Source organism: Lupinus angustifolius, chromosome LG17, assembly GCF_001865875.1.
Source record: "Lupinus angustifolius cultivar Tanjil chromosome LG17, LupAngTanjil_v1.0, whole genome shotgun sequence".
In the NCBI taxonomy this organism is placed as follows: domain Eukaryota; kingdom Viridiplantae; phylum Streptophyta; class Magnoliopsida; order Fabales; family Fabaceae; genus Lupinus; species Lupinus angustifolius.
This window is the reverse complement of record NC_032025.1, coordinates 797,908-818,348: the sequence shown is the minus strand read 5'-3', so window position 1 is coordinate 818,348 and position 20,441 is coordinate 797,908. Positions and strand designations below refer to the sequence as shown.

At 33.8% G+C, this 20,441-nt stretch overlaps 2 protein-coding genes across 4 annotated transcripts; both read right to left on the bottom strand.

Moving 5' to 3' along the window:
- Nucleotides 166-2,406, bottom strand: LOC109331092 (putative pre-16S rRNA nuclease). 2 transcript variants are annotated; one of them, XM_019565373.1, is made up of 7 exons: nt 2,231-2,406; nt 2,098-2,155; nt 1,926-1,994; nt 1,728-1,823; nt 1,440-1,532; nt 615-677; nt 166-529 (listed from the first exon to the last, which is right to left on the bottom strand). In XM_019565373.1, the coding sequence occupies exons 1-6, from the start codon at nt 2,368-2,370 to the stop codon at nt 630-632; spliced, it is 504 nt and encodes a 167-aa protein (XP_019420918.1). In that variant the 5' UTR covers nt 2,371-2,406; the 3' UTR covers nt 166-529; nt 615-629. The 2 variants fall into 2 exon arrangements, with proteins under 2 accessions (XP_019420918.1, XP_019420916.1); XM_019565371.1 differs by having other exon boundaries at nt 166-677; nt 2,231-2,405.
- On the bottom strand, nt 3,166-19,256 carry LOC109331235. Of its 2 annotated transcripts, XM_019565613.1 has the most exons (35): nt 17,711-19,256; nt 16,703-16,760; nt 15,641-15,763; nt 15,442-15,499; nt 15,220-15,356; nt 14,421-14,582; nt 14,250-14,336; nt 13,428-13,601; nt 13,006-13,158; nt 12,728-12,919; nt 12,567-12,632; nt 12,333-12,428; nt 12,033-12,119; nt 11,476-11,592; nt 11,188-11,395; nt 11,013-11,077; nt 10,801-10,859; nt 10,580-10,711; nt 10,335-10,485; nt 9,925-10,260; nt 8,908-9,081; nt 8,443-8,504; nt 7,357-7,435; nt 7,027-7,176; nt 6,814-6,947; nt 6,391-6,508; nt 6,225-6,298; nt 5,400-5,544; nt 5,029-5,178; nt 4,825-4,920; nt 4,650-4,745; nt 4,371-4,558; nt 3,438-3,677; nt 3,340-3,403; nt 3,173-3,289 (listed from the first exon to the last, which is right to left on the bottom strand). In XM_019565613.1, the coding sequence occupies exons 1-34, from the start codon at nt 19,060-19,062 to the stop codon at nt 3,373-3,375; spliced, it is 5,550 nt and encodes a 1,849-aa protein (XP_019421158.1). In that variant the 5' UTR covers nt 19,063-19,256; the 3' UTR covers nt 3,173-3,289; nt 3,340-3,372. The 2 variants fall into 2 exon arrangements, with proteins under 2 accessions (XP_019421157.1, XP_019421158.1); XM_019565612.1 differs by having other exon boundaries at nt 3,166-3,403.

The window sequence follows — 20,441 nt, the reverse complement described above, 5'->3', positions numbered from 1 at the left end:
GCCAACATGCTAGCGAACAATGCAATGAGGATAACAATAGACGGTGGATACAAAATATAAAGAAACGTTAAAGCAAAAGAAGAGAACGGTCCTAGTAAAGTACCACTACTAAACCTCACATCTCCTTTTCAGCTTTCATGTTGTTATAAGAATCAGTCTTGTTTGGATTCAACGTAGTAAATATCTTGCATTAAGAAAAGAAGAAAAAGCCTAGACTTGAGATACAATATCCAAAGAATGAATGTTACGGTGGATGAAATAATTTGATGACTGCTCTCATACAAAAAATGTCTAAATTCTACATCATAAATATTTTTTCGGGGAGAAAAGAGATATGGAATTTTCCACTTCCTTTTCTTTTTCTACAAAACCACACATATAATGTAGCAAATTTCACAAGCCCCTTAATCTTTTATGGAACTAACTAATTCTACTCACAAACTAGCTTGCAGCTCAATTGGAACCACCTCAAGCCTTTGACATTTTTGTCCTCAGGTTTCTAGATGTGATTTCTGGAGCATGCTTCTACCTGTGTAGCAAATGACTAGTTTTGAGGAGTGACAATGATGTCAAACAATAAAGGTTGAGTTCAATTGGTATGCTTGAGAACAGACTCTAGTAAGAGATTCTTACTCCGTTTCCAACTTCACCTTTCTGTTAGCATAATCCAGGTACCCCTAGAAAACACCAATATATAAGTATATGTAAACTAAGCCTTACTAGTTAGCTCCACATACAACCTGTGATATAAAATATGTCTAAACATTGTGCATATATGGTTCCATATGAGGACAGTTGGAAAATAAACCGACTTCATGAAAAGTAAAAGTCTTGAATTGGATCCTTCAAGTCACCCGAAGTAAGATAGAGTATATGTAGTGTAACTTTAGCAAGAGGTGCACAAATCCTACCATAGAGGTGAAAATTGGAGATCATACCACACGAAAAGCCCAAAGTTTTAAGTATCTTGGGACAATCTAACAGAATGATGAGGAAATAGAGGGTATGTAAATCATAGGATTCAAACAGGATTAATGAAATGCAGGAGTGAGTCAGAGGTAATATATGATAAGAAGGTGTTGTTCAAACATAAGGGAAAATTATACTGCACAAATATAAGGTCTTCAATGTTGAATGAGTGAACACACTAAAGAAAATATGATTAGAACTCAATGCATTAGAGAGAAAGTTTGGTAGCTCATATTGTAGAAAATATGGTAAAATCTCGCTTTAGTTGTTTTTACAATGAATCTCTAAAAACAAATAATTTCTTTCCTACTTCAGAGGAAAAAATAATGCATGCATAAATTAGAGGGTGCTTTCAGTGTAATTGCAAATGAAGAGTGAAGACATTTCCTTTTCCACAATGGGTAATATGAGGAAGATAAGTAAAACAGTAAAACAGTAGATCATGTCAAGAAGCAGATCAAAGAGCTTACCTGAAGTATTCCCACAGCAGCAAACTTGTCTAGCATAGTCTTGGAATGATACGGATGATACAAGTCCAGAGACCTTAAAAACAACTCCACGTTCTGTAAACAAAATTTAACTTCACATGAGTATATTCATCTAGATGAAATAGCTTCTCTTTAAAATATACAATACTCGATGAAGCTATTAATTAGGGAGAGGTTGTAGTCATGTTTGAAACACTTTTCCCATGAAATTGATAGAAAAGATCTAAATCCAAATCAATCCGGCAACTAAAACAACAAAGTATGATTTACCTTAGATGTGAAGCGTTCATTCCAATATGTATACGGTATACCATGCAGCTTTTTAGTATTAGAGAGGTCATTAATAAAGGCTTTGACTTGCACAGCCTGATGAAAAGTAGAAATGGTAAATGATTACATACAACATGAATAACATATCAATGAATGGTTGAATAAAATCATAAATCAAAGTGAAAGCGTAGTATATACATCAGCCGAAACACGATGTCTATCGAAAGGGATGCCAATAACAAATCCCTTCAATGAATATTGAGTTATCTGCATAAACATTAAATAAAGCAAGTAGTGATTATAGCATGAACAATGAGTATTATGGTTAAAATCCTATCATGTTCAAGTAATGTATTTAAATGAAGCTTACCAGACACTGAAAATCAGAAGCCATCAAAGCAATATTAGACTTCTTCCTGAGAAGAACACTGCGTAATGTGGGAGTGTTAATATTAGAATAATAATAATAATAATAATAAAAAGAAAGAAGAATTGGTAGTTACCTGAAAGGAGAAGCGATATGATTATGAAAATCAGAAAGAGCGAGACCAACGTATTTATCGCCAACGTCTAAGCCAAGGAGCTTAGAATGCGAATTCTTGGCGACATCATGAAACAACTGCAACGCCGTTACTTGCTTCATCAACTTCAAATGAAAGGGTTACTTCTTCTTTTTCTGTTCCAAGCTCCACCAATTCCACTAACAAATGCATTTGTATTATGTATACCTTTTAATTTTATTTATGGGAAAAAATAACAACTGTAATTAGGACACCGGATTTATTTTTTAAAAAAGGCATCTACTATTTTAAAAATGTATTTCAATTAACTAGTATTTTTTTTACTTTATTATTATTGGAACATGGCAATTAGTTTTTCATTGACAATTCAGTTTTCCAATGATCATGCTGCTTTGCTATCCAATATATTTTCTTAGTAACAAAGAGGAGCCATAACTCCTCCAATCCCACACAAAATCATAAAACAATTATCTTGGACTCACGTGTTAATTTAATAATAATGTCTATTATAACCTTTAACATCATATATATATATATATATATTACTTACTTTTTGGCTTCTTCAAACGTTCCTTAAAAAAAACATTGGACATCACATAAGTATCCAAGTTTTGGTGACCATAAATCATTTTCCTTATTCACTATTACAATGCCAGACAACTCTATTTGCACCCTTCAAAACAAATAGAGTTAATTATGAGTCAATTTGTTTTGTTAAAGGCTCATTTGGGTTTGCACATCATAATTATCTTGTTCTTAAAATCAATGAAAAATAATATCAATCTAACTTTAGTTTTATGCACTAAGGGCATCCCAACCAACAATGGAATACTAATGTGAGAAGAATAGTATCAATCTAAAATTGACTAAAGAAGCTGCAATATTAGGGTTAGGACTTTTATTGACTCTTACATGGATGAATGGTTGTTACGAACTTCTTTCACCCAACATCTTACTTTAGAACAACACTGCCTACTTTTTCAGACATAAAAAAACTATTGAATATTAATTCACGCCACCATCACCATCATCATCATCATCCTAATATAGATTGATATAGCTGACAATGATACAAAAATGAAGATGGAAACTAAACCGAGATGACAACATTAGAATCAATTGAATCAATGACTATCTCTATCTACTATGCATAGTGTTGTTGTTGTTATGGTCTGATCATTGTTGTTGTTGTTGTTGTTGTGTGCATAGAAATGGAGAAAGACTCATAAGCTCAACACGTTTCTTAGTTGCTCTTCTAAAAGGCTTTCGATTTTGCCACCTTAGAAATTGTATCCCACTTGAATACCTATAATTACTATTATCTCTATCTTCATCCCCTCTCTCATACATCTTGTAACTCCTTTTCTTTCTTGGGTTTGTATGCCTTGGAGATGGGGTTTTGGGCTCCTCAAATTTACCATTACTTAATCTGCAAACCATTAAAGATAGATCACCAAAAGGTAAAAATATAGATAAACATGGACAAATATATGTTCCTAATTAATATAATGATGGTAATATATAGTTGAAACTAATACTCCTTCAGAAAAACATAGCTAAGTGGAAATTTTATGTAAACCTCAAGCAAACCATTTTCTAAAGCAAGAATGAAAACAAAGATTGGGATAAGCTAGATAGATTGGAATTTCGGCTTCTTTTTAGCTAAATGGCTGTTTTTGGGTAAGTTACGGTGTTTGATATAATACATGAAAAACCCAAAAACCTGTTTTGATGGGGGGAATGAGTTAGAGAAGCTGAAAGTTTCAAACTTATTTAAAGAAGTTGTTACAATATTTTAGAACCAGTCATATTCTTCTCATTTCACCCCTTTAAAATGAACTACCAGACAAACATTATTAATCTATACAAACAACTTATTACTTTTTTAGTAATTTACTGTATAAAAGCAATTTTCTACACAATCCATATGGAATAGATTGTCTGAAAATCTCTTCTTAGCAAAACATACTCAAATATACAACTGATTTTATTTTAATCGATTAAAACAATAATCAATTATGCCTATAATTGATTAGAGATAATCTAATTTTTGCAGCTAATCCAAACACAATGCAGTGGATAGGTTAATTAGAAGTGCATATGATAAAATAAACTGGCTGACCTCTCATGGTTTGTAGGCAATACTTCGGGACACGGGTTACATGCAGGACAAATGTAGACATCTCTTGTGCTTGGTAATTTCATGCAATCAAAGTGATACCACTCACTACAGTGAACACATGCAATCATCCTAATTGGATCAAAGGGCTTTCGACAAATGCAATAAAGCATGCATCGAGCTCTTACTATCTGCCAACACAAAGCACTAGTTCATTAGCATCATGCAAACAGATTATGTCAATGACAATCTCTTAATTTAATGCAGAAGTTACAATCTCACCCTGAGTTCCTCATCTACATCTACAAGCAAATTTTCACCTTCCTCTACAAGTTCAAAAACTTTATGCAGGGCGAGTTCCCCAGAATCATTTGCTACCTGTTCATGATAAATAAATATTATTAAAAACCTGAGAGAGTGAGAGAGGGATCAGGGACAAATAAACAAATTTCAGAACCTTTTTGGCTAGTTCTGCCCACTGCAGACTGACGTGATTAACATTTGTAAGTTTCAGCATGTAGTGATCTTCAGGTGATATTTCCATAGCCAGTCCCTACCATGTACTTTCACATTTCAGTGCGCTCTCAATTGCTTATATTATGAATTTTTTTATTCTTGCAATGCAAGCAAAAAACATGTAAACCTAGCCAAAAGTACATACCTCTTTCAGATGCTTCTGAATTTGTTGGATTGTGGGCTTTCGAACATCATTTAGCAATCTTTTGGCTTGAATTTTCCACAAGTTTTTTGCTAAAGCCAGCTCAAGGTCACTATTATCATGCTTATCACAGACACCAGCAACTTCGCATGCCTGTATATCAAAAATAAGCAAAATCAGCCCAATTCTGACGACCATGTGCTCAAGTTAAGTGAAAGAGAACATAATCATTTCCAATGTTAACACGAATTATGCATTAAAAACCAAAGAGGACGCATTAAGATGCATATCCACGACTAAATACAACATTAAGTATAAACACCTTTCAAACAATATATGAGAAAATGATATTAAAAATAAAATAAACAACATGCCTTTATTGCAATGGTCAATTTTTCAGAGATGGTGCTAATATCTTCTTCGACATTAGCTAATGCAAGGTTCACTATTTCTCTGAGGCAACATTTGCATGCAAGGGCTTTCTCAACAAGTTGGTTCAAAACATCTCTTTCATCAATCCTGCATATGTCAGATGGAAAAAGCAAATGATATATATGACATACCTCACACCAAAAGCTACAAATTGTTTTTAGGTGAAATGTTTTTTAGGGTACTTCTTAGAGTGCCACAGATGATTGGACAAGCAAGCTTGGAGGCTTTACAAAGAAAATGTGACTGTATAAAATATAAATCATAGGGTGAAAACCCTTAATTTCTTTTAAACTTTGACAACTATGCTTTTGCTATTTTTGAAAATTGTTTCCATTAAATTATAGCATCTACAACAACAACCAAACCTTTATCCCACAAGTTAGGGTAGGCTACATGGATCAAATGATGTCATGATGCTCCATCATAAATCATGTTCATCGATAAAACAATTCAACTGTCTTGTGTTCTCACATTGGTTTTAGACCCATACTTTATATCCCAGATTCCTCTGTATTAATATGGGGGCACTTCCAAATTTTTTACCAAATGCTATATTAATGTATTGTGCAATTTACCCGTTTTTATGCTATTTAGAGACAATTCAACTGCAGTATTTTCACAGCACCTCTAGCTTATCAGCTTTTGAGAAATCATAGTATTCCCAAGTGGGACTATGTCTCAGTCGAGCAACAAAATACTTTTTTTTCTTCAGAAAATTAAAGTGAGTTACACGTGTTGCAGAAAAGATATAATGTGAATCACATTACCATAAACAGAAATGTTCAGCTTCAGACAGAAGTTCAGTAAGAACTTTCAATTCAACATGTTTCTTCCCGAACCTCTGCACAAAGCAAGAAAAAAGTAGGACAAAAATGAGTTTGAGAAAAAAGAAAAAGAAAAGTTAATTACTGCTAAAATAACATTATATCCTACCAGGAGGCCGTCTCCATTCTTGCAACGGAATTCACCCATCAAAATTTCACAATAAGGGCACTTGTAGTTTGCTAAACCTATGTCCCTTGCTGTTAGTCCAATACACCGACAATGATAGCTGTCCAAATGAAAGATATTAATGCACTGAATAAGTATTTCAATGTGAATTATTAGTTATTTATAGTAATAATTAATAAAACAGAGGTAGAGAAACAACAATGAAACCTTTCAAGATCAACTAATTTAATTATTTCCTTAGCATTAAACTAAAGTCTGAAAAGAACAGGATTCAATCTTCTTATTATTCTTTACAAAGAGCACTGACCAGGAAAAACCTTTACGAAGATAATATGCTATTATCAGATTTATTTTTAGAGTCAGTCATGAAATTGCAATTATTTGTAACAAGGTACAAGTACTTACCAGTACATACAAATGGAACAAGTAAGAAATTCCTGATCTTTGGAGTCAATGAAGCAGCAGATGCATAGGTTTTGTGCCTTCTGACCTTGCAATGTGCCATGTATGAACAATGATCTATCCAGAGTCTGTTCTATCTGAAAAATACCAACAAGGTCCTAAGTATATTTAGTACACAGATGTGTCCGGAAAAGGAAAATATTTTAAAACCAAAACCTTCTGCAGCCCATCAAGCAGTGAATTCTCATTGTGGACTGAAGTTCCTATGCTATCCATGCAGTTTTTCTTCCAATTTTCCACCTTCTCAACCTCAGATAAAATCAAATCTAGTTCTGAGCAACTAAAGGCAATGGTATCTCCATGTTCCTGGATGTAAACAAATCATGTCAGCGCTACGTAAGTAAGCTTTCACTTTTTCACTCTGAACGGAGATGAGCAACTAGCAACCCAGAAAAGAAAATGATAGGTATGTGATGCAGCCTACATCAATCTGTTGATCAAGCACATGTATAAGACTACCTACTCTGACACCCCCAGAGAATATACCTTGAGCTCCAACAATGATGACCAAGATCGTTCCCTTGGGCTTAGACCAAAAACTTGATGCACCTGTTCTTGCCACAACCTAAAGCAGAAATAAAACACAATTAAGTAGGCATGTCAAATACTTAAAACACAAACAGTTGGACATGCACAAGTCTATATCCACTCAGTAAATAGTGTTCTACATTAGCAATTTATTCTTCAACACAAAGACTTGTAAAGAAAAAAAAGAGATAATTCAGAAAGTAATGTCAGAAGGCATAGAATTAATTTGAGAATGTGACTGATGCTGTATTAGTTGATAAAAAATGGAGCTAGACTCCTTACACCAGAAAAGGACTCCGGGAATGGAAAACAGACAATAAGAAAAACACAAACAAGAGAGACCAAGAGAGTACCACACTAAGGAACAGCACCCCACTAATCATTTCTCTCCATCCCTATGCACACTCCAGTCCCTCTTGCCACTCCTGCTCTGTTCTGTTATTCACTCTTCCCTTTCCTCCATCTTCCCATTAATTTTCTCCCCTTTAAAACTTCTATTTTGGCCCATTCCCTGAAATGGGCTTAATTCCTACTAGAGAGTAGATGAGCATATGAGGCTCAGTTATGTATAGTAAGATAAGTTAGAAAAGCAAGTGATGTGGCTCACTTCACTATATGTAATCTGTTAGTCTCAAACCACCTTCTATAAATATGTGGTTACTACACTGTATTTAATCAATTCAGAAGTAACAATTTGGTTTTGTTATACCAAACTCTATCCCTCTCTTCTGAGTCTTTTCTCTTTCTCTCTCTCAACTATTCTCAGATTTTAACAATTCTTCTGTGTTTTCTTATTCTTCTCTTATACATCCATATCCACTTCTTGCATCTCCTAGAATAAACTCAGGTAGTGATCAGTCTAACAGAATGCCTTCCATAATTGAAACTTTTAGTCAAAATTCAAAAACTTCATGAATAGAAGAGACCAACATCTAACGAACAACAAAAGATGGATGGGTCATGATTCAGAAGACCAGAAAGTGAAAATAAAATGAACTAGCATACAATATAATCTTTATTCTCCAACCAAAAAATAAGACTTACTTATGTTTTCTAATGGCTTCTTCAAGTTGACAATTTACTGCTGCAAAGGTCATATTAATAGTCTGCAGATAAAAGTTGTTGTAGACGTAAATTGTAGATACACAAATAATTTTTATGGGGTAGTATACTTGAGAAAACAGTGGAAGTTTTCTCCTAACATTTGTCTCCAAAGTTTCTAAAGCTTACATGGTTTACCAGAATGTTAGTTAACAGATTCATAAAAATTTGAGGTTTTAAATGAAATTATTAAAATAGAAAAATAGAATTAGTTGAGATAATTACCATTTCATCAAAAAAGCAAGGGAAAAGAAAGAAAGGTCAATACTTTTATTTCCTTTTCCTTCTTTTATATAACTCTTTTTATGAGTGTGCCCACTTCTAGTAATTAATAAATTGAACATGAACAGTTATCAATCTTTCAAATAATAAATAGACAAAGCAGAAAACTATATAACTAACGGATACCTTATAATCAGTAAGAATATCTTCAACATCAGTCAACTTGCATTTTCTAGAATTTTGAGGTCCATAAATCCCCTCTAACGCTCTCCTAAGCCATTCAACCCCGTCAACCAGTACTTTCAACAGAGCACCAGAAACACGGGAATGAGATAGACCTTCTGCAACCTCCAAAACTTCCTACATGATCATTCAGCAAGCACCTCTCATAAATAACTGTTAAGGAGAACCTTTCCTTTTTCATTCTTTTAATTTTCAATATTTTTGATAAAAGAAGAAACATGTTAAGGCAACCATAAAAAATTACAATGTAAAGGGATGATAAGTAATCCTCCCTAATCATATATAAAATCAAGTATTGTGTTTTTTAATTTTTTTATAAGAAAAATAAAGCAATTGAAAATATATTTTCTTTCAGGAGGAAAGAGAACAGATCTTACATGAAATTACAATGTAAAAGGGTAATAAGGAATCCTCCCTAATCTTATATACAATAAGGTATTGTGTTTTATAATTTTTTTATAAGAGAAATAAAGTAATTGAAAATATATTTTCTTTCCGGAGGAAAGAGAACAGATCTTACATAAAAAATTACAATGTAAAGGGGTGATAAGGAATCCTCCCTAATCTTATATACAAATAAGTAATGGGTTTTATATTTTTTTTATAAGAGAAATAAAGTAATTGAAAATATATTTTCTTTCAGGAGGAAAGAGAACAGATCTATGAATCAGTAACTCAATTAAAGAAAAATTGAGATCATAGCGGCACAGAACAGCTGTAACTAGAATTTGTCTTTCTTTTATAACTAAATTGCAAGGTGAACTCATGATATGAGCATAAAGCAAACTAGGTAGCCACTGAGTTTTTTGTCTGTGTTGGCAGGGTCAATTTGGAAGAAGAATGTGCATGTCTATGAATATGGCATGGGAGAATATGAAAGGGTAGGAGGAGTAGGAAGGCATACACTTAGACAGATAGAAGTAAAAAAAAAAGACAACTGCAGTGTAGAGAAATAATAACCTCCAATGAAGGAGAATGGTTGCAGAAAGAAAGAGCTCTTCTGCACCACTGCAGTGTAGAACAACATGCTTGAAGTTTTGCAATCTCATTGAAGTCAAAACCAAGTAATATGCTAGATGTTATGGCAGATTGGATTCCCGCAATTAAATCTTCGACTTTAGACATTAAACCACTGCTTATTCCGTGAACAATGTTATCCAATTCAAAGAGGCATTGAGCATCTTCTAGTAGAGAACAAGCTTTATACTCCCATGCTTTGCAATTCTTCAAAACTAATTCAAGCATCCTGCTTTCTTCCAAAGATATCTTAAGAAGCTTTGATTGAGAAACCAACATCTAGAAGAAAAGAATCAGTTTGTCATATCTGAAATATTTTCAGCAGAGATAAACAAACAGGACAAAACATATACCTGCAAGTCCTCAACTTTCCGTGAAGAATTTGAAGCACAAGTAGAAGAGACTAAATAAGGCTTTGTATTCCTTAACCAGGAGTTAGCTTCTGATAACACGTCCTTTACTTTTTCGAGTGAGGGAAGAATAGCAAATATGTTTTCTGAAGCCCTGTAAAAGATTTAAAAAAACACAATTACCATGAGCCAAAATAAGCTTGTTAAAGTTGGTAAACATAAAATGGATGACTCGAGCATTCAGGAACCTCATCATGTCCTCAAAGTCAGAAATAGGTGCCTCGTGTGAAAGAATCTGTCTAGCCCTGTCCTCCCAAGGAAAGGCAACAGCAAGCACGCAAGATAATTTGACGAATTGTTTCTCTCCCTCAATTTGTAGACTACAGAATCAATAACAAAATTAAACAGCTGGATAAAATAAAACCAAATAGTATGTCAGTTCAAACGAGTTAAGGGAATTAGAAATTACATTGTGGCTTCATTCAACAGTTGCTGAATGAATTCCAAAGACATCTTAGAATCACATGCCTGTACCAGTTTGACACAATTTCGATCAGTTTTCAATATTGCAATAATTACTTGACTTCTTAAAAAATTAACATCAGTATACTAGAACTCTCTATCTTTTAACTTCTTAAAAAATTAGATGAAAAAGCAGCTTAAGTAAGAATAATAACTTACCTTCAAAGCCTTTTCCCGGCAGTTAGCCTTCTTTAGCTCAATCTCAACTAATGGCAATTCTTCAACTGCAAAACATAAACCACACCCCGGGGCATTGTAATGTAATAAGAGAGTAAATGAATGCATGGAACTTCAGCAATCTAAACTATCATGAATCTGCAAGAATCCACAATACCTTGAATTTTTAAAGATAAACCTTCATAAAAAATGTATTCCAATTCATCAACTGCATTATGTTGATCTTCCTGCATGTGAACTCTCCTTAAAACGTCATTGAAGTGGGAAACCCATGAAACAGCTTCTGTATGGTATTGCCTTAAAAGTTTCAACTCCGGAACACCAACTGTAAACTTGTCCCATTCCTTAAGCAGCAGACCAACATTCTGCATATCTCCTCAGTTAATAAAGTTATGCCTTTCACCATCGCAGACAATTAAAAAAGGTGAAGATAGAGGAGGCAAACCTTAATATTCATTGAACCTTCTAGCATCTCACGACATTGAGTACTACAAGATTCAGCTTGACTTAATAGATTATGTAGCACATCTATCTCTGGGAGTTGAACTTGAAGATCCACAATCTATTGAAACCATGAATTTCATACTATAATATCTATATAATTCATTTAATGCACATATGAGAGTGTATCTGTGTGTATGACATATATTACATAGAAAGAGTAATTATTTAGTAAACATAAAAGAAGACAGCATTAGGATGCTTATATAGATGACAGAGACATATGTAGTTTAGCAATGCATGACCTTTTTCCAGTACATTATACAAAAAAGTAGCAGACAACATATTGATTAAATACACTAGGAGTAACAATTATTTTCCTCCACTGTTGATGTATAGTAATTACTAATTACTCACCCTTAGATATGAACTTAAGCTTTGGTTTTAACATTTCGTAACAGTGAATTAACATACAGGATATGGTAACCTTATGTTAACAGGAACAAAAGTTGAAAAATAAACCAAGCCAAAATAAATACACTTTTCTGGAGTTCTTATTACCTCTGATTTTAACTTGTAAAGAACATCAACCTCTAATTCAACAGGATGTCTCGCTGAAATGCACTTTCTAACACTATGCAGCCATGCCTGAGAGGTCTCAAATAAAGGAAATGTGTTAGCAACATCAAAAAATAACACACTACAAAGGTCAACAAGTTTAGACCCTAGAATCACTACTCAAGCATAAAAAATGGGGCAGTTTAACATAACAAAGCATCTAAATATAAATCGAAGAATAAGCATACCATAGAACAAGCGAAGTAAAAAGGAAAGTCAAACTATCATGTGTGGCAACGTTACCTTAGTTGAAGAAATTTTCCCTTTTAACTTCTTTATCTCTTTCACATAGATGGGTAAGCCACAAGCTCTGGAGTACAAAAGTTCTAACTCAGACATCTGAAAAGAACAAAGATTAATCAAATTGAATGGAATGGAAAGAAGAATCAAAATGTCATCAGAAGTCACTATAACTATAAGAATATAAATTATGATAACAGATTTATGAATTAATCAACATAAAGTAATTAAAAATACCTTTGAACAGATTGACAAAGCAGTATCAATCGCCTGGGCTAATGACCTTGCTTCTTCTGCGTATTCCTGGATCAACATAAGTATTTTTTTTAAATAAATGCAATTGCCAGAAAATTGCAACCACCAAAGACATCATACAAGCTTATTATGCTAAAAATCACCTTCAAATTATGATGACAAGGCTCATTGCACGGTGAAGGATTAAACCTCAGTAACTCATCAACAAATTCTAAATGAACTTTCTTTACACCGGAGTCTTGATGAGACAACCAAAACTCAATTTTTGTTACACAATCTCTTATACCTTCCGCCCACTTCTGAGCTTCAATCAAAATCTTCACCATATCGCGAACCTATATCCAAAAATGAAGAAGAACTTAGCTCAGTACAGTTCACATGTTTTATAGGAGAACGTTCACAGGCAACAAGTAGAACTCACAGAATCCATCTCAGAACCAGCCCAAACAAATTGTTCGGCTTTCCTTATTGCCGTAGCAAATGCATCACTTGAAAAGGGACTCTGAAGAATCGTACTGGATCGCAGAATCCACTCTGTAGCAAGTTGAGTGAAAGTAATTGAGCTACCTTTTACCTACACACATTCAGAGATATCAGGTTATAGTAGTAAATATTTTAAAAACACAAGTGATTATTTATATGTAGCAGTACAAACAATATGTTTCACAATTTCATTATTTAACAAAATACCTCTTGCAGAAGAGCAGCACGGACAAAGATATAGAACAAGGAAATTAAAATTTTCAATTGCAGAAAGGTATGTCAGCCTGACATTCTAACTCTTGGAAACAACAACGTAATAAGGTAAAATTGGAAAAGAAAAGCAAAAAATATATAAATGACCTTTTTGGTCAAAGGACCCAGACATGAAGATTGCCTTCTCACACTTCTATACTCAGCTTTGTCCTCAGAAGTATATTTGTCCATAAAAAATGTCAAGTCATACAATTCTGCGAGTGAATGACGGTAGAGAAGGCGTCGTTTAACATTTTTACACTCACAAAGGTGTTCCCAATGCTGCACAAAAGCAAACCATATTCAGTCCATTGAGTTTATCAACAAAAAAGAAAATATTCAGTCCATTGAATAGAAAAACATCATCCATAAATAAGGATGTAAATGAGTTGAGTTATTTGTGAATTATTATCTGAGCTTGACAAGTTAATTACTTAATCAACTAATCAAGGAATCTCAAGCTAGAATTTAGGCTCAATTAGATAAGTGCAGGAAGCTCAAACTTCACGATTTGACAATAAAAGCTTGTAAATAGCTCATAGTGCGTGAAAAAAAATAGTAATCTTATATTTGTCATCCAATAATACAAGTTTTCCCCTGAAATATACTATATCTCTCTTCATTTACATAAGATGAAAGACAAACACACACACAACTAACAACCTCTTTACTGGGAAAGGTTACACTGCACATTAAGGCAGAATATTGAAGAGAGCTCAAATTAGTTGAATGGTCCTTTTGGATGTGATTATATGTGATATATCTATGGGTTCCTCCAATCTTAAAGTTGAAACTAATAATTTGAATAGTAAATATGGATATACACTGTTGTGAATTGAGATTAACCTTTTTCCTTTAATTTGACATTGATATGCAATCGTGAAAGATGACTGTTTGTTTGCTTGAGAGTAATCAAACACATTCATTTACCTCCAGACAAACAAAAGATGATGGCCTGCATTTGCACACAACAGCAGAAAGATAGAGATATTGCTGGCAAATAATGCATGCTGGATCCTGTACAATACACCAGTGCAAATGATAAGAGTTGACATAAATGATCAATGAGCAATTTTATATTACCACAGGTTAAAAAACTACCTCTTCAGTTCCAACATACTGGGGACATGATCGAGGAGCCATGCGAGAAGATTTAGTAATACCACTTTTCCAGAGTTTCTCTCTCCAAGATTTTTCTTTATCCAATATTCTCAACAATTCCTTCTTTAAATAAGAATAGCCTCTGCTATCAACATCGCCATACTGAAAATAATGAAAACCAACCAACAAATATATTGCTGGCATAAGAACAAGAATTGACAGGCATAAGAGTACGCAGCATCAATGAACAACTAAATTTCAGTGATATGGAAGGGATTAATGCACTCTGTTTTGAAGTAAAACTAGGAAGAGGATAAGGAATCCACTGAAACAGAAGTCCGCATTTTGTGGATTCCTTATCGCTTGAGCAAAGCACTTGGCATTCTCGAGAGCCCATTACAGCTTACAAAAAAATATGCCACACAGGAAAAAATACACTCACATACACAAACAAGCAGGGCATTAATTTTTTCAAGAAAGCCTTCAATGTCATTTTCAAAGAAAAAGCATTCGATTGTTTTTTGCATGAATAAGAAAGATGTAAAATAACTCTAGGTCAAGAGTGATATAGTTGGCTAGCGCTAGACTTCAAAAATCAAGAGTGGTTTTGTTTGTTTTCACCATTTCCTTCACAAAAATTTAAAAATGGAAACAAAATGAAAATGTACCATTTTTTAATCTAATCAGAACATATCAATTGAAAATAAAAACAAAAATTAAACAAAATACTCTCTAGGTATTTAATATCATTAACAAATTATTACTTCAAAACATGGGACAAAGCCAAACATGTGTAAACCTGGGCTACTACACAAAGAAGCTCCTCATGAGACAAGACAGCAGTTTTGTGATACCGCTGATAGAGATCAGCTCCAAATGCACCATATGGTAACCAGTCGGCAGGAGCAAAATTGACTGCCTCTGCACAATTTAAACCTGCAAACACAGACAAGTCATAACAAAGCTTGACATTCATAGTTAAGCTGGTAAATTTGGATATAGAGAAAATCTAACTGCATACCAAGATTGAAACCTCCATGGTAGGATTTGGGGAAGGTAATAACAAAGTTCCCAGGCTCCTGACCAACAAGAGTCAAAAGAAACATAAAAAATTAAACATATAGAAAGGGCAGACAACGACAAGCAAAAGCAACAGTGCTGCAGTAGACATTTCATGGAAAATATGCCAATTAACCAATAATAAGCCAGGTATACAAAACCTGAAGTATGCTGTAGACAGGAACTTTATTTTCTTGCAGGACAGATGGGTTTAACATGGTTACAAGTTGAAAAAGCAGATCCGGTTGTGCATCAAAAAGATCAGGAAGACTGCTTCTCATCACCTACAAGAAAGTGAATCACTTTACTGATATTGTCAACAAATATTTACCCCCTTACTCCCCTCAAAATATGAGATGTATATTATACACAGCATAATAAAGAAGCGGATTGCTGCGCCCGGGATTAGAACCCATACTCTCTAGCAGCATGATGCAGTATCAAGGCCACTGGGCTACAGGGCTTGATTCAAAGTATGAGAACTATATGTGAGCTATACAAATAAATATAGCCTAAAAATAAATTAAAATTCTTCACATGTTGGATTTCAATAATGAAAGATATAATATTCACATCTCATAAAGAAACAAACGCATATAAAATGGTACATAGTAAGTACTACAAGAAAAGGTAAATAAAGAAACTTCACCTTATATTTCTAACACTGATAATCAAAAGATTTATCTAAATGAAAATATAATTTCTATAAACACCTAAACTATTTAGTTTAAGGTCTAGCACAACTATATTTTATTTCACAGAACACTACTATATGAAAAAATATTTTGATAAGATGGATATCAAAATTTACTGACCTCGATTCAGTAGGAGTTTTGTTTATATAATTGAAATTTCAATATCATTTGACAAAATTATACAAAAACAAATGATGGTTTTCAATCACCACTTCATGCAATTATTTAAAAAATAAAAATCCCCCTATAGTATATATGACTCTGTTTTCATATATTCATTATGTGGTAAGATGTGGCCACTGGCCAGCATCATGTCATGGTTATCTTCCTAGTATTCCATCACTTCACTAGTTTCTTTCTTTCAAGTATAATGAAATAAACTAGGCCGGCTCCTACAGTAACATTTAATCCTACAAGTGCATGGTTGGAAGAAGCAACAAAATTAAATGCCATTTGCATACAGTTTATTTTAAAAATAGATTCATTATAAGTAATAGTGTTTAGATATAAGAATAATCCATGACCTACCTTCTCAAAAGCACTTGCCTCACTACCAGGAACGCTGTACCAGCACTTTGGCTCTCCCCTAGAACAAAATAAATATCAGAACCAAATTTGGGAGGCATGAAGCAATTTTAGAATCCAAATATATTTTAAAAAATCCAAGATCACAAAAACATTGCAAATGCTAGCATACCATGGTTCAAGAATACGCATTTTTCACAAAACAGTTTATCGGCTTGCAAAATCAAGGAAAAGTAGAGAGAACAAATGCAAAATTCATGAAATCTTCCATTTGCAAATGATTGTTGTGGGCGAAACTTAAGGCTTGTGCAAACTGAGGGCCCCAGTTGAGTGTCCAGGCCTTTCTGAGCTTTCCAAATGAAGGATTGCGGCATAGTCTAAATGCTTAGGAATTGTGCCACAAGCCCACAATAGAATTAGTTTTGGACTATCCATGTTTCTTTTCTTAAGTGTTTTTCTCTGATTGAGAATCAGACGAAGTAAAGTTGTTGGCACATCTAGTCGAGCCTTCCGCAATTGGGTGTCAATTCTAGATTTTCCCTATACATAGGTGATATGTAAGTTTCACTATAAATCCCTGCGGAGGTTAGTGGTTTTCCCTAGCCTTGCGCAGGTGCATACCTTTCCCTTTTCTAAACTTTATTGTAGCAAAAAAACCAAGTTTAAGTGTTCCATCAGAATACATAATTAATGAAAGTTTAATAGAGTTAAATGTTCCCTAATACAAATGAACTGTTCATCTAGAGCCATGTTATTATTCATTGAACACCTTTTTTCTCCTAAATTGATGGCATTCCAACTCAACATCACCTTAAACTATCCTAGTTACATACACACAAAAATAATGTGAATAATTCTTAAAAGAAAAGGTTTGACATGATTATCAATTTTTTCAAAAGATAAAGAAAAAATTATGCCATGTCGCCATGATGATGCTGATATAGCATATAATACAAACAAGAAAGAGATAATAATACATGGAAAGCAGAAATAAGTAAAACTAGAGCATACCAGTGCAAATAATTCATGGAGTAAAAGCAGTGATCCTCAAAATGCCAACAAAAGGATGAGAATAGCATCCCAATATATAACCAGGGTACCATAACACCGGTTATATTGTGATGAACAGCTCGAAGCATTGAGCCTTTCAACTTAGGCAAGTTATTTAGATTCCATGGGTTATTTGAGTACTCTTGCCATAACTTCTCGTCAATAGATTCTGACTTCTGATCAGTTGCACGTGGGAAACCACTCCCATAGACAGATGTATCCAAGTCATTTCCGTACATAACCTCAACCTCACCTACCAATCCTTCCACAATCTCCCAAAACTTTTTCTCTATCTGCACCCTCGAAACAGGTCCTGATCCAAACCATCTCTTCCTTGACCGGTCCGCTATGCGTCTAAAGGCATCCAATGAATAATGTTTACCAGGCACAAAACCAAAGCTCTCCCTATCAGAACTCAAGCAGTTGAAACAATACCAGTTTCCCACAGGAATTTGCTTCAATGGCGGAGAAAGACAATAAATATGCCAGCCCTTATCACACCTATCACACAAAAGCATGACTTCCCCGTGCAAACCACTTTTGCATTGCTCACAAATCTGATCATGTTCCTCTTCCTTCAATTTGCAAATCTTACCTTTCAAACAATCATTACTACGTTGATGCATCTTAGGCGCAGAACCCAAAGACCCTACCCCATGATCAGTCTTTAGATCCTCTTGGACCCCTTTCTTACAACTCCGAACTGTCCCTTGATTCATCTTATTATTGAAATTCTCATAATCATACAAATGCTCTCGGTATAATTGACATAACACATGCTTAGCACATTCCGAAACCTTCCCAGACGGCCTAACAAACCGAGCAACATCCCCCCATTTCTTTTCATCGACAACCTTATCATACCCGCCAAACCGCTTAACCGCATTAAACAACTTACACAAATCCAAATCCTCCCCCTCGAAAACAACCCTCTTCCTGGACTTCTTCCCACAGTGACCCTCCAAAAACCTAGAGTACTCCAAGTCAAAAGTCTTTGAATCAGACGCGGCAGTCCTCGCCTGGAGCTTATGAATGGCTTGTGTTTTTGTAGGGAAAGTGAAAGTATTAAGATCCAAAGCAAAAGGGGGTTTCCAATTATTGGGTGGAACAATCTTACAAATCCCAAATTTCTCAGCCTCAGGTCTAATCTTGTAAATAAACTCCAAAGGATCCTTAAACTCATCATCAGTAGGGTAATAAACAGGAGCTAATGGTATAGTTGAGGAACTACATGATGTAACAGTGAGATTTTGACCTAATACACCATTTTTCTCTACAGCCCTAGTTCTAGCCTTATTATTAGCAATAACCATGATGAAGATGAAAATCACTATGCACTAAGATACATGAATGAGAATCAAATACTAACTAACTTTGAAGAAATCACAATGATACAGAGGAATCGATGCAAAAGCTCATAAAATATTTGAGAATGAAACGGTTGCACTTACTTACCTTTGTAAAGTGTTGAACTCATTTTGTTTATATTTTTGTATTTGTTTATTAAAAAGGGAAATAGTTTCATCTTCTTGTATTGTGGAAAACTTTGAAGGGAAGCATATAATGATGGCTGGGCTTTTGTAAATTCTGCTACTAAGGCCCAATGAGTATCCACCTGTAATATCTCAATAGGTCGAAATCGATATGTGTTTTCGGACTTATAGATAGTTATGATTGAAGATTTTGAAACTCGTTATTAGACGAGTATAAGTCTCACGTAATGAGAGATTCAAACCTGCAATTTATAAATATATATACACACACTAATTGAAATACATTGTTAATCATTATTGTAATGTTATTTTGCTAATCTGCAATTATAATGTTACATTAATTCATAAGTGTAACATTTATTGTGAAACAATGATGTTAGTTTGTTAATTCACTATGATGTAATGTTATATTGGCTATTAGACCGTTATTCTCATAATTGTGACATTATATTATTAAGTATTGATGTTATGTTGTTAATCAATAACTGTGATGTAATGTTATAATGATTAAGTAGTCTTATTAAATAAATTTCATCATAATGTTGAAGTAAGGACGGTTTTTATGTTTATTGATTAAAAATAATTATGTTTAGTGTATAGTTTAAATTATATTTTATTCTTTCTTAATTTTGATTGCCTAAAATAACATATAATATCGTAAGAAATAGATGCACATTTATTCATAAGTTCGTCACAATTATTTTTAATAAGTTCGTCGCAATTATCTTATCAATATATTCGTCGGGTACCTAAGGGCCCGTGATAGCATACCGAGCGGGTACCCATCTAGGTTCAGAGCGAGTTCAAGTTCAAAAATGAATAAAAGTAGCAGGTTTGTTAGGTTTCTCTCACCCTTTGAACGAGAGGCTAATTCCTTTCAAATTAATATAATTGTTCCTCTCAACATATATCACTGATAATAATCATTAATTTGTGGGGTTGTATAATAAATGAGATATAGTCTTGTCTAACCAAAAAACCAATCTGACCTTGGTTACTCTAGTAGCAAGAGTTTTAATGGTTAAAAAGTAAATTCAACTTTGAAAACTAAGAATCGATTCATATCTCTTTTAAAATATCACATGTTAATAGGATGCATACTTTATGTCCAACTTGTTTAGATAATTTAAACAATTTTCAACTTAAATTAAAAAATAATGCAACATTTTAGTTGACCTGATTTAAGACTACTTAATTTG

Bases quoted from the DNA above. Each gene is read 5' to 3' on its own strand.
- LOC109331092 (XM_019565373.1), bottom strand. From the start codon at position 2,370: ATGAAGCAAGTAACGGCGTTGCAGTTGTTTCATGATGTCGCCAAGAAT. The intron at 1,824-1,925 runs GTATATACTACG...ACTTTTCATCAG, and splicing joins GACATCGTGTTTCGGCTGAT to GCTGTGCAAGTCAAAGCCTT. The intron at 678-1,439 runs GTAAGCTCTTTG...GGTGTTTTCTAG, and splicing joins CTGCTGTGGGAATACTTCAG to GGGTACCTGGATTATGCTAA.
- LOC109331235 (XM_019565612.1), bottom strand. From the start codon at position 19,062: ATGGTTATTGCTAATAATAAGGCTAGAACTAGGGCTGTAGAGAAAAAT. The intron at 15,357-15,441 runs GTATGCAGTTAG...CTGTGTTTGCAG, and splicing joins CCATGGAGGTTTCAATCTTG to GTTTAAATTGTGCAGAGGCA. The intron at 10,261-10,334 runs GTATATGTTTTG...CTTTTCTTCTAG, and splicing joins GGAAAGTTGAGGACTTGCAG to ATGTTGGTTTCTCAATCAAA.